This window comes from Eptatretus burgeri, chromosome 17 (genome assembly GCF_056783735.1).
Source record: "Eptatretus burgeri isolate ZD-2024b chromosome 17, Ebu_testis_v1, whole genome shotgun sequence".
NCBI lineage: Eukaryota > Metazoa > Chordata > Myxini > Myxiniformes > Myxinidae > Eptatretus > Eptatretus burgeri.
In genome coordinates, this window is record NC_140977.1 from 859,454 (window position 1) to 873,614 (window position 14,161).

A 14,161-nucleotide genomic window follows, 5' to 3' on the forward strand; every position below is an offset into this window, starting at 1 on the left:
ACAAAGCTAACACCAGGCTTACATAAGTATCTGGAACCCCATCAGCAACATATTCAACTCCACAATGGACCTCCACTATGAGCTGGGACTCCTGCATTACACACCAATGGCTCCCCACTGGGAGCTGGGACTACTGCATTACACACACTCATGGATCTCCACTGTGAGCTGGGACTCCTGCATGACACACTCATGGATCTCCAATGTGAGCTGGGACTCTTGCATGACACCCTCATGGATCTCCATTGTGAGCTGGGACTCCTGCATTATACACTCATGGATCTCCACTCTGGACTGGGACTCCTGCATGACACACTCATGAATCTCCACTGTGAGCTGGGACTTCTGCATGACACACTCATGGATCTCCACTGTGAGCTGGGACTCATGCATTATACACTCATGGATCTCCACTCTGGACTGGGACTCCTGCATGACACACTCATCGATCTCCATTGTGAGCTGGGACTCCTGCATTATACACTCATGGATCTCCACTCTGGACTGGGACTCCTGCATGACACACTCATGAATCTCCACTGTGAGCTGGGACTTCTGCATGACACACTCATGGATCTCCACTGTGAGCTGGGACTCATGCATTATACACTCATGGATCTCCACTCTGGACTGGGACTCCTGCATGACACACTCATCGATCTCCACTGTGAGCTGGGACTCCTGCATGACACACTCATGAATCTCCACTATGCCTAGCATTGGCTTAATGGTTAGGGAGGCAGGCTTGGGATCCTTGGGTCCTGAGTTAAAATCATGCTGGGCTGTTGAAAACCAGGTGGGGTTGACTCAGCCTGTCATCCTTCCGAGGTGGGCAAAATGACTACCAGCTTGCTGGGATGATTGAACCATTTGAGTATCCTGTGTCAGAGTGGCGCCCCGTCCAGGATTGTGCCGAATAGCCCAGGAGACTGCTTTGACAACACCAACGCTCTGCACAGAGTATGGTCCTGATGGATGGATGGATGGATCTCCACTGTAAGCTGGGACTCCTGCATTACACACTCATGGATCTCCACTGTGAGCTGGGTCTCCTGCATTACACACTCATGGATCTCCACTGTGAGCTGGGACTCCTGCATTACTCACTCATGGTTCTCCCACTGTGAGATAGGACTCCTGCATTACACACTCATGGATCTCCACTGTGGGCTGGGACTCCTGCATTACGCATGTATTACGCTTTTATATGCAATAGAGTTTCAAAATAAACATCCTGAATAGCAGCTGTATTTCCGATGAGGAGGTCAAAATCCAGGACCTGATACTCTTCAGAAGTTTATACAAGGCCAATATAGACACAGGATAAGACCTCCACCTGTCATGCAAGTGCTTTATTCACATCTTCAATTAATGTATTAACTACACTTGCAGGCACTCCCACCCTCCCTCTGGGCGGGAGTACCCTTCTCGGCCCACCCTTAGTGGGCAATGTGCTGCGGAACATTCTTGGAAATGCACTTTATAATTTTTGTCATTTTTGAAAAAAATTTTATTGATCACAACACATCATGAGATAAAAGAAGACTATTTGTAATACCGGCTACCACCAAAGATTTGTTATACCCTTATGGGCACTATTTCCACTATACGTCAATTTTGTAAGTAACGTGTTTCAGTAACATCCACCTTTGCTCAATTATTGTAAGATTATTCATCTCATTATTATCATTCAAATCCATAGTCTTAACAAGGGCCTTCTCTTTTCAAGAGAAACTGTGGGATGTTTGGCATCTGTAAGGTAAATGCTGGCAAGTCAACTGGCTTCACATTTCAATGCAGAGGAAGGTGTACTCCGAAATGCAGCTCCCTCTGCTAGGGCAGCCTCAGAACACCAGATTTTCATTTCATCCCACAGGGTATGAAACAGACGAGAGAACTCTGAGCTATCTCTTGCATCCTGCCATTGCAAATAGGTGGCCTTTCGGGCCTTGGATATCCATCTCGTCTCAATTGCACACATTAATCTGCCTTCTCACAAAAAACGTTTTCTGCTACTTTCCAATATTTGTTTTCATTTATCGCGTTTTAAAAAGGACCTTTCTTCATCCAGAATTCATCAATAATCCACAATTCAAGTCTTGTAAGATCGAGTTGCAACACTGCCTCCAGTCACCACACGAGTCAAGCTGTTCCCTTCAATTGTCCTCATGTTTCTGCTGTCCCAGTGCAAACATTATGTGTTTTGGTGTTAAAGGTGTGCCACGAGTCCCTATACCTCTTTCACACAAACATTCACATTAAAGTCAGAAAAACATTGGATTAATGTCATGGTCGTTGGAAACATTTTTCATAAAATTACTTTCCATTCACAAATAACATTCACATATCAGCAAACATCCCATCAATCAATAACATCCATAAAACCAGGTAACATCCCATCAATGTAAAACTAACTTCCATAAAAACAGCTAACATCCCCTCAATCCATAACATCCATAAAACCAGGTAACATCCCATCAATGTAAAACTAACATCCATAAAACCAGCTAACATCCCCTCAATCCATAACATCCATAAAACCAGGTAACATCCTATCAATCTAAAACTAACATCCATAAAACCAGATAACATCCTCTCAATCCATAAATAACATCCATAAAACCAGCGAACATCCCCTCAATCCATAACTAACATCCGTGAAACCAGCCAACATCCCATCAATCAATAACATCCATAAAACCAGTTAACATCCCATCAATCTAAAACTAACATCCATAAAACCAGCTAACATCTTCTGAATCCATAAACCAGCTAACATCCCCTCAATGCATAACATCCATAAAACCAGGTAACATCGCATTAATCTAAAACTAACATCCATAAAACCAGGTAACATCCCAATCAAAAACTAACATCCATAAAACCAGCTAACATCCCATCAATCTAAAACTAACATCCATAAAACCAGCTAACACCCCCTCAATCCATAACATCCATAAAACCAGGTAACATCCCATCAATCTAAAACTAACATCCATAAAACCAGCGAACATCTTCTCAATCCATAAATAACATCCATAAAACGAGCTAACATCCTCTCAATCCATAACTATCATCCATAATCTTAACCAGCTAACATCCTCTCAAACCATAATACCAGCTAGCATCCTCAAAATCCATAACTAACATCCATAACACCAGCTAACATACCATCTGCTCAGGTCAAACATGGAAGCATGTGCCGGAGCAGCGCATCACTGCATCAACTTTCCACCAGTACTTCAGGGGTCTCCATCTGGCCATCCCACAGGCAGATGCCTGGCCCATCCCCATCTCCTTGAGATTCTGATCAACCTGCTACAACCACAAGGCACGTGGTTGGCCAACTGGCCTCCTCCACTCACGAGGCTCCCTTGCTGAGAGAATCTGGTGAGTAGAATCGGCATCAGGAAAATGAGCCATCATCAGGAAAATGAAAACATGACATGAATATCACTACCAAGGCAAGTGAATCTCTCCATGACCTCAACATCCTCACCACAAAGAGGTACAGACAGGATAGTAGCATGCAAGATGTCAATGAAAGGCGGGATCTTAGTTTTGATCCAAGAAACCTGTAATCCCAGCAGCTCCCACTCCTCATTCAGCACGTTGAGGGCCCCCAAAAGGACATCTAGAGTCTCTGCAAAGATGACTGTATCGTCTGCAAAATCAAGGTCAGAGTTCTTGACATTCCCCAACGATGCACCGCAACTTGATCTCTCCAACACCCTCCTCAGAATCCAGTCCATGCAAACGCTGAAAATTGTGGGGGCCAGTATACACTACTGGTCAAAAGTTTTAGAACACCCCCATTTTTCTGTTTTTTACTGAAATTTAAGCAGTTCAAACCCAGTGAATAACCTGAAATGGTAATAAGCTAAGCGGTAAACTGCCAGAGGTTTAAAAATAAGTTTAGGTTACCAAAAACAAAAAATAATATAAATTTCAGAGTTGTGAAAAAAGGCCCTTTTCCAGGAACAAGTAATGAGTTAGCAACTGCAGCTGTTCTGCAGCAATGGAAGTAAATCAAGCCTTGAAGGTTGATGCAAACAATTCCTACAGGTGTCCCAACTTTTGTTGATTAGTTACAAACCCTCTGTCTGTATAAAAGCAGTGTTGGAACAGACTGTGTTGCTACATCCTCTGAAGCATTATTTGGACAATATTGCACTGCAGGAAGTAATATATTGCTATCATAATGGCGAGAAAAAGACAATTAACAAAGAAGGACAGACAGACCATTATAACCCTTAAAAGTGTTGGTCTTACTTTCGAGAAATTGCATAAAGCCAAGGTGTCAATGAGTACAGTTTCCTACACCATCAATAGGCACTTGAAAACTGGAGGAAACTGACAGGAAGAGGTCTGGCAGACCCAAAGCCACAACACAATCAGAAGACAAGTCTCTGAGAGTCAACAGCTTGCGTGATAGGCAGCTCACAGGACAACAGCTTCAAGCACAGCAGCTTAACACTGGTCGAAGTAAGGAAGTCTCAGTTTCAACTGTGAAGAGAAGACTTCGAGCTGCAGGTTTGACAGGTCGAGTGGCAGTAAGAAAGCCATTGCTAAGATGGCAAAATAAGAAAATGAGGCTTGCCTGGGCCATGAAGCACCACCAGTGGACTACTGAAAACTGGAAGAAGGTCTTATGGACCGATGAATCAAAATTTGAAATCTCCGGTTCATCACGCAGGGTTTTTGTACGCCATCGAGTAGGTGAAAGGAAGGTTCCTCAGTGTGACACCAACCGTCAAACATGGAGGAGGAAGCGTGATGATCTGGGGCTCTTTGCTGGATCCAGAGTTGGTGACTTGCACAGAGTGACTAGCACCCTGTACCAAAAGGGCTACCACAGCATTTTACAGCGCCATGCAATACCCTCTGGTCTACGCCTAGTTGGTCAGGGGTTCATCTTACAGCAAGATAACTACCCAAAACATACCTCCAGGCTTTGTCAGAATTACCTGAGAAGAAAAGAGCAAGACGATAGGCTTCAAATCATGGATTGGCCAGCACAGCCTGCAGACTTAAACCCCATCGAGCTGGTTTGGGATGAACTGGACAGAAGGGTGAAAGCAAAGCAACCGACAAGTGCAACACATTTGTGGGAACTTCTGAAACAGCGTTGGGAATAACTTTCTGAACAATATTTGATTTCCATATAGAAAGGAAATCCATGATTTCCATATTTGATTTCCATGATTTCCATTCTATATTTCCATATAGAAAGAATGCCCCGAGTATGTTCGGCTGTTATATTTGCAAAAGGTGGCTACTTTGATGAGTCAATAAATCAGATTAAATTTTGTTCAACAAAACGATTCCATGATTTCTATTTTCTATCTGCAATTGTTTATTTGTTCTGTGCTTAAATTTCAGTAAAAAGTGGAAAAATGGGGTGTTCTAAAACATTTGACCAGTAGTGTACATCCCTGACGAAGTCCAGTAACAACTGAAAATAAGTCAGGGAGGGTACCACCACGTCTCATAGCACTCTCAGGACCAGAGTTTAGTTCAGACATCAGATTGATCAGTTTTGGAAGCACCTGCCGAGGACCAAGAATCCTCCAGAGGGGATTTACTGAATGGAACGCTTTGCAGAGATCAACATAGGCTGCAAGCAGATCCTGCCAAAACTCTCGCCTGCGTTCGGTGAGGACCCGAATAGCAAGGATACGGTCGATCACTGACCCTTTTGGTGTAAATCTTGACAGCTCTGGGTGCTGGTGCTCAAGCAGACGGTGGCGAACTATATCAAGAATTAACCGAGCAAAGACCTTGCCCGGCACTGAGAGTAGCTTCACCCCTCGGTAGTTGTTGCAGTCTTGGCGATCACCCTTCCCTTTCCAGAGAGGGACAACAAGGCCCCTCTTCCAGTCAGTTGGGATGATACCTGTGTTCCAGGCAGAGCACAGAACTGCATGCAATGGCATGAGTGCAGCATTTCCACCAGCCTTGAGAAGTTCAGCATGGATGCCACAGATCCCAGGAGCTTCACCCCATTTTATCCGGTTCACCACAGACTGTGCCTCCACAAATGAAGGTGGATCACAGTTGATTGGAGAGACAGCAATCAGGATAGTCACACCTCTGACATCCAACTCAACAGCTGGTGGATCAGCCTGGTACAGCTGTTCAAAGTAACCGGCCCAGCAGGCCTCCACTCCGGTCTCCTCTGTCAAGAGCCTACCACCCTCTGCTCTAACTGCAGTACACCGAGGGATGGGCTTGGAGGAATGCAATGTGCAAATTCCCTTGCAAGCAGGACAAGAATCACTTCACTACAGGTGATGCTCTACCCTCTCACAGATTCCTTGCAATTAGGCCTCCTTGTCCACCATCAGCACACGTACAGTTTTATGCCTCAACTCCCTGAACAGCTCAGCTCAGACATTAAGCCTGGCCTTGCGACTCTGGTCAATGGTATCCAGTGTCCCTCGAGAGACAAAATTCTTCTTCACCTGACAGTGAGTTCCAAGACATCCACCGGCAACATCAAGGACAGTGGTCTTGAAGGCACTCCACAACTCTTCAGGATTCCCCAAACTACGCAAACCCCCTAAATCCCCACTCAGTCTGTTCGCAAACTCAGCTAACCTCTCATCCTTGAGCTCACCAACATCCCCCCTCGCTGGGATGGTATCATTCTCCCAGATTTAATCTGAAACTTTAAGTTGCTTCAACAAGCCTGTGGTAAGTATTGAGGACCCTGCAGTTCTGCAACATCCTCCAGCGACCATCAATGAACACATGGTCAATCTCCTTTGTCACACCACCAGCATTGGACCACCAAGTCCAGTGATGAGCCTGTGGGTGCTGAAACCATGACCCAATCACCCTCAGTCCATGACTTCTTGCAAAGTCAAGGAACTTCATGCTATTCTGGTTCACAGTTCCAGACCAATGGGGACCAACACATGTCTTATGACCATCCCTATCAGTTCCAATCGAAGCATAGAAATCCTCAAAGACAAGAAGTGTTTCTCGCCTGGGGCACTGATCAACCACAGACTCGAGTGCGGCATAGAATGCGTCCTTCACAGTGAGATCACTCGCCTCAGTCGGAGCATAAACAGAGACCAGGGAAATGACACCTAAGGAGTGACAAATTCTTATCTCTTAATACACTCGTTGACCGGTGTTACCTCAATTATCATTGGAGTCAGCTTATTGGACACAGCTACAGCAACTCATTGGGCATGGTAACCATCAGAGTGACCAGACAAACAGGTGGTGTAACCACCCACTATGATCTCGCCACTATCCCATCTCCGAACCTCAGAGAGTACTGCAATACTGATGTTAGCCACAGAACTTAACAAGTGACAAATCACAGTCTAATCTGACCTGTGAAGCAAGTCACAGATCTAATCTGGCCTGAACTGACAATGTGTGACCTGAAAATCCATAACTAACATCCATAAAACCAGTGAACGCGCCTTCAATCCATTAAACAAGCGAACATGCCCTCAATCCATAACTAACATCCATGAAACAGACTAGTATCCCATCAATCCACAACTTACATCGACATACCAGCAAGCATCCTCTTACTGTCCAAAAGGGATTGTGGAGTGCCGTGGAATGGAAGTGTAAGTGTCGAAAAAATGAGTTTTGCGTTTGTCAGCTATGTTCTCTTTCAGTAGACTCCCATCCACCATGTTCTCCTCCAATAGACTCTCATCCAACATGTTCCCCTTCAGTAGACTCTCATCCACCATGTTCCCCTTCAGCAGACTCTCATCAACCATGTTCCCCTTCAAAGGACTCTCATCCACCATGTTCCCCTTCAGCAGACTCTCATCCAGTATGTTCTCCTTCAGCAGACTCTCATTGGTCATGTTCTCCTTCAATAGACTCTCATCCACCATGTTATCCTCCAAGAGACTCTCATCCACCATGTTCTCCTGCAATAGACTCTCATCCATCATGTTCCCCTTCAGTAGACTCTCATCCACCATGTTCTCCTTCAATAGACTCTCATCCACCATGTTTGCCTCCAATAGACTCTCATCCACCAAGTTCCCCTTCAATAGACTCTCATCCATCATGTTCCCCTTCAGCAGACTCTCATCCACCATGTTCCCCTTCAGCAGATTCTCATCCACCATGTTCTCCTTCAATAGACTCTCATCCACCATGTTCCCCTCCAATCGACTCTCATCCACCATGTTCCCCTCCAATCGACTCTCATCCACCATGTTCCCCTCCAATCGACTCTCATCCACCATGTTCTCCTTCAATAGACTCTCATCCACCATGTTCCCCTCCAATCGACTCTCATCCACCATGTTCCCCTCCAATAGACTCTCATCCACCATGTTCCCCTCCAATAGACTCTCATCCAACATGTTCCCCTTCAATGGACTCATCCACCATGTTCCCCTTCAATGGACTCTCATCCACCATGTTCCCCTTCAATCGACTCTCAACCACCAAGTTCCCCTTCAATCGACTCTCATCCACCATGTTCCCCTTCAATAGACTCTCATCCACCATGTTCCCCTCCAATCGACTCCCATCCACCATGTTCCCCTTCAAAGGACTCTCATCCACCATGTTCCCCATCAGCAGACTCTCATCCACTATGTTCTCCTTCAGCAGACTCTCATCCATCATGTTCCCCTTCAATCGACTCCCATCCACCATGTTCCCCTTCAATAGACTCTCATCCACCATGTTCTCCTTCAGCAGACTCTCATCCATCATATTCACCTTCAATCGACTCCCATCCACCATGTTCCCCTTCAATAGACTCTCATCCACCATGTTCTCCTTCAGCAGACTCTCATCCATCATGTTCCCCTTCAGCAGACTCTCATCCACCATGTTCCCCTTCAGCAGACTCTCATCCGTCATGTTCCCCTTCAGCAGACTCTCATCCATCATGTTCCCCTTCAGCAGACTCTCATCAATCATGTTCCCCTTCAGCAGACTCTCATCCATCATGTTCCCCTTCAGCAGACTCGCATCCATCATGTTCCCCTTCAGCAGACTCTCATCCACCATGTTCCCCTTCAGCAGACTCTCATCCATCATGTTCCCTTTCAGCAGACTCATCCACCATGTTCCCCTTCAGCAGATTCTCATCCATCATGTTCTCTTTCAGTGGACTCCCATCCACCATGTTCTCCTCCAATAGACTCTCATCCAACATGTTCCCCTTCAGTAGACTCTCATCCACCATGTTCCCCTTCAGCAGACTCTCATCCACCATGTTCCCCTTCAAAGGACTCTCATCCACCATGTTCCCCTTCAGCAGACTCTCATCCAGTATGTTCTCCTTCAGCAGACTCTCATTGGTCATGTTCTCCTTCAAAAGACTCTCATCCACCATGTTATCCTCCAAGAGACTCTCATCCACCATGTTCTCCTGCAATAGACTCTCATCCATCATGTTCCCCTTCAGTAGACTCTCATCCACCATGTTCTCCTTCAATAGACTCTCATCCACCATGTTTGCCTCCAATAGACTCTCATCCACCAAGTTCCCCTTCAATAGACTCTCATCCATCATGTTCCCCTTCAGCAGACTCTCATCCACCATGTTCCCCTTCAGCAGATTCTCATCCACCATGTTCTCCTTCAATAGACTCTCATCCACCATGTTCCCCTCCAATCGACTCATCCACCATGTTCCCCTCCAATCGACTCTCATCCACCATGTTCCCCTCCAATCGACTCTCATCCACCATGTTCTCCTTCAATAGACTCTCATCCACCATGTTCCCCTCCAATCGACTCTCATCCACCATGTTCCCCTCCAATAGACTCTCATCCACCATGTTCCCCTCCAATAGACTCTCATCCAACATGTTCCCCTTCAATGGACTCATCCACCATGTTCCCCTTCAATGGACTCTCATCCACCATGTTCCCCTTCAATCGACTCTCAACCACCAAGTTCCCCTTCAATCGACTCTCATCCACCATGTTCCCCTTCAATAGACTCTCATCCACCATGTTCCCCTCCAATCGACTCCCATCCACCATGTTCCCCTTCAAAGGACTCTCATCCACCATGTTCCCCATCAGCAGACTCTCATCCACTATGTTCTCCTTCAGCAGACTCTCATCCATCATGTTCCCCTTCAATCGACTCCCATCCACCATGTTCCCCTTCAATAGACTCTCATCCACCATGTTCTCCTTCAGCAGACTCTCATCCATCATGTTCCCCTTCAGCAGACTCTCATCCACCATGTTCCCCTTCAGCAGACTCTCATCCATCATGTTCCCCTTCAGCAGACTCTCATCCATCATGTTCCCCTTCAGCAGACTCTCATCCATCATGTTCCCCTTCAGCAGACTCTCATCCATCATGTTCCCCTTCAGCAGACTCTCATCCATCATGTTCCCCTTCAGCAGACTCTCATCCACCATGTTCCCCTTCAGCAGACTCTCATCCATCATGTTCCCTTTCAGCAGACTCTCATCCACCATGTTCCCCTTCAGCAGATTCTCATCCATCATGTTCTCCTTCAATAGACTCTCATCCAACATGTTCTCCTTCAATAGACTCTCATCCACCATGTTCCCCTTCAATAGACTCTCATCCACCATGTTCCCCTTCAGCAGACTCTCATCCACTATGTTCTCCTTCAGCAGACTCTCATCCATCATGTTCCCCTTCAATCGACTCCCATCCACCATGTTCCCCTCCAATAGACTCTCATCCACCATGTTCCCCTTTAGCAGATTCTCATCCATCATGTTCTCCTTCAATAGACTCTCATCCACCATGTTCCCCTTCAATAGACTCTCATCCACCATGTTCCCCTTCAATGGACTCTCATCCACCATGTTCCCCTTCTATGGACTCTCATCCACCATGTTCCCCTTCTATGGACTCTCATCCACCATGTTCCCCTTCTATGGACTCTCATCGGCCATGTTCCCCTTCATTAGACGCTGATCCCCCACGTTCCCTTTCAACAGACTACGTGCGATGCCGATTCACGAAGAAGCATTCATTTTTCACTGTACTTTGTCGATCATTTCCTTCTGCAGAGGCGACCTGTACCGTGGATACCACTCCACCACTCCACCACTCCAAAGTTCAACTGCATTATCATCATTTTTGTGAGTTCTCTCAATATCAGTAATGCTCTTAAACACTCACACTCAAACATTTTATCCAATCATGATCAGTTCACTTCAATCTCTCAGATAACTTTGATACAGCTTTCTTCATGATGACATAACAAACGAGCGAGTGAAATATTCACTCATCGATCGTACAAGTGTCATCGATCATGTGCGTCAATATCGTCTATCTTGCCAAAACAAAACGTGACCCCCAAGGGGGGGGGAGGGGGGGTGAAAGGTACCTTGTCCTCGTGTGTTCTCTGAAGCACCAAGCTTGTTCAACAACACCAAGCTTAATATCAGTAATGCTCTTAAACACTCACACTCAAACATTTTATCCAATCATGATCAGTTCCAATCATGATCAGTTAAACTCAGTGAAGCACTAGAAAGCCAATAAACATCCACTTTCAAAACACAAAGGGTTAATCAACGACAACTCCACATAAACCAGCAATGAAGCACTTTTTTATTGGATGACAAAACAAAACCTCTGTAATAGCCAAGTCCACAATTGCATCAAAGTAAGGCGATGCACTAAGGTTCAACATAAATCAGGAAACCGACCTGTTCATGCTGGCAAATTCGAAGGAGGCAAACAAACTCTGATGATGTGAAGTTGGTGCAGTCTCTGCGTCATTACTCACCCGGGGCTCTTAAAGTTCAACAACATAGGTAAAAAATAGTTCAAACAATTCCATCTGTAACCGTGTCAACAAACTGTCGGCCTCATTGGAAGCTGATAATTGCAAGTTCATTGGAGATATAACCAAAAATGAAGAGGAACCAAAAGAACGTAAAACAACCACTGAAGCCACCTGGCAGGTCACCTGGCAGGGCAGCGAATGGTTTATGTGCAGGTTTTGACACCCAGACGGGACGTGAATATCTCAAACCAAACAGGAAAGTGGAAATTCGCAGATAAACCCGAGTAATTAAAACAACTCAGCTCAAATCACTGCATCTTCAGACACTGTGCGTTGAAGTTGTCTCCTGCACACCGGCTCACGGACAAAAGCAGCGCCTCTTTCTTAGCCAGACTGCGCGAGGACTCCAACTCGTACATGGTGCTTAGGTTGAAGAGCACACTCTCGTGCTGGTACATCGCTGGCTCTCGCTGACGGAAACTCTCCAGGTGTGTCAAGGCCTCCTTCAGCTTCCCCAGGTACAGAAGGCACACAGCACAGTTGTTGCTCGCCTGAGGTGGAAGATAAAGGTGATAGAAGACTGGTGATACTATACAGTGGTGACCCTATTGGTAAACATAGTGGTGACCCGTGTAGATAACCAATGGACAACTTTTACCTGTCATGTAAAACAAAACAAAAGACCGTCTGTCTCACTGCAAATACCTCTACCCAAGAGAAAAACGTATTTCCATTTGGAAATTTCTCCTCAAACAAAACTTTTCTGAACTCCTTTGGTACAGGATTTTCACAAAAACTCACAAAACCCTGAAAATCACCGTCAAAAGGTTACAATTGATCTTTAGAGATAAAACACTTGGATAAAGCACAAGCTCGAGTCAAAAATCTCTGATTATTATTTTATACAAGCAAAGGTACCCGCCATTGCCGAGCTACGCAACGCTGGGTCCCTCCTCCCACCACACCACCTCCATCCCCCTGCCTCCTCCCACCCCACCCCACCACTCCCTCCCTCCCTCTGCCTCTTCCCACCTCACCCCACCACTCCCTCCCTCTGCCTCTTCCCACCTCACCCCACCAGTCCCTCCCCCTGCCTCCCCTCACAAGGTATCCGTGCTATGCATGGGAGGGGACTGGACAGCCAGTTCATGAAGGACTTCGGCAGAAAAAAACTGAATGCAGCTGACCCCAACAGAAGTTCGGTGGGTAATATTTCTACAGTATGATGTCGATGGCGAATCTATAAATCCCGAATCTGTGAACGTCACGGGTGGAAACCCTCACATTATTTCCTCATTCTGCTTTAAACTCAATAGTTCATTCCAAACAGCAATCACAAATTAATACAATACTTACGACAATTCATGGACCGGTGTTGGTGTGTCACGCTACTCCTCTGACAGTTGTGGGCCAATTACATCGGCCTTTTTTTTTTAAATACATTGTCGAGGCTCGTATGAGAGTGAACACACAGAAACACACAAGAGGGCAGGAGATGAGGGGTGCGAGAGGGAATTTTAAAAAACAGTGTGGAATGGAGACATGAAATCTGTGGAAGGGAGAGGGATGGGGCAGGGTACACAGGGTAAACAAGATGGACATTATAGGGACTTTCAGGAAGGAAAGCAGGGAATTTGAAGGAGATGGATTATCTATGTAAATGTGCATCGTGTCGTGCCACTTCCAGGTGGGGGAGGACGTTACAAATCTCCACCATTTACAGTACACTATTCCTGTCCCCAAGTTTTCCAGTACAGTGAGGTGTTTTGAATTATAAGCAGTTGGTATGTTTTCACCTCATGCACAAAACTTCATGTTTTGGGGTGGAGGGGGGGGGGGTTTGCCTACACAAAGCTGTCACTTGCCTATACACCGCCCAAATAAAGGTATGCGTCAGAAGAACGTACTACTGGCTTGGAACAAGATCGCCCATGGGGCAGGTACTCTGCTCGTACTATTAAAATATAAAAATACAAACACTCGTGAGGTAAACAAATACATACGCTGTTCTCACGTGACATGCCACTTGGTCGCGTGGTGAGCCTGATAATTGGTAAGTGGGGTGAGCATGCCACTTGGTAAGCGTGGTGAGCATGCCACTTGCTCAGAGTGGTGAGCCTGATAATTGGTATTGGGTTGAGCATGCCACTTGGTAAGCGTGGTGAGCATGCCAACATCACAAACAAAACTTGAGAGACATTGAACCTGCAATGGAAAATGGATGATTATTTATACCTGATGAAAATGGGGATAATTGTGGGCATACTCTCCCCTCCCCACCCTTCCACACCACCCCCTCCCTCCATATGCCACTTCCCTCCCATAAACCAAACTCCTTTCTCTTCTTTCCAAACTCCTCATCGAGCCCCAAATCCAACGCTTTCCATTCCCATCATTTGAATTCAATTGACTATCTCAGAATG

General features: G+C 45.9%; 1 protein-coding gene across 7 annotated transcripts in view; it reads right to left on the reverse strand.

The window, feature by feature from the left end:
• Positions 1 to 11,539: 11,539 nt before the first annotated feature.
• Positions 11,540 to 14,161, reverse strand: part of TRAPPC12 (trafficking protein particle complex subunit 12) — a 79,194-nt gene continuing 76,572 nt past the window's right edge. For 6 of the 7 annotated variants that reach the window (XM_085861401.1, XM_085861402.1, XM_085861403.1 and 3 more), the window contains one exon: positions 11,540 to 12,289. In XM_085861401.1, coding sequence (XP_085717527.1) covers positions 12,047 to 12,289 — 243 coding nt within the window. In that variant the 3' untranslated portion in view covers positions 11,540 to 12,046. The remainder of the gene's footprint in view (positions 12,290 to 14,161) is intronic. The other variant, XM_085861406.1, reaches the window with a different exon arrangement.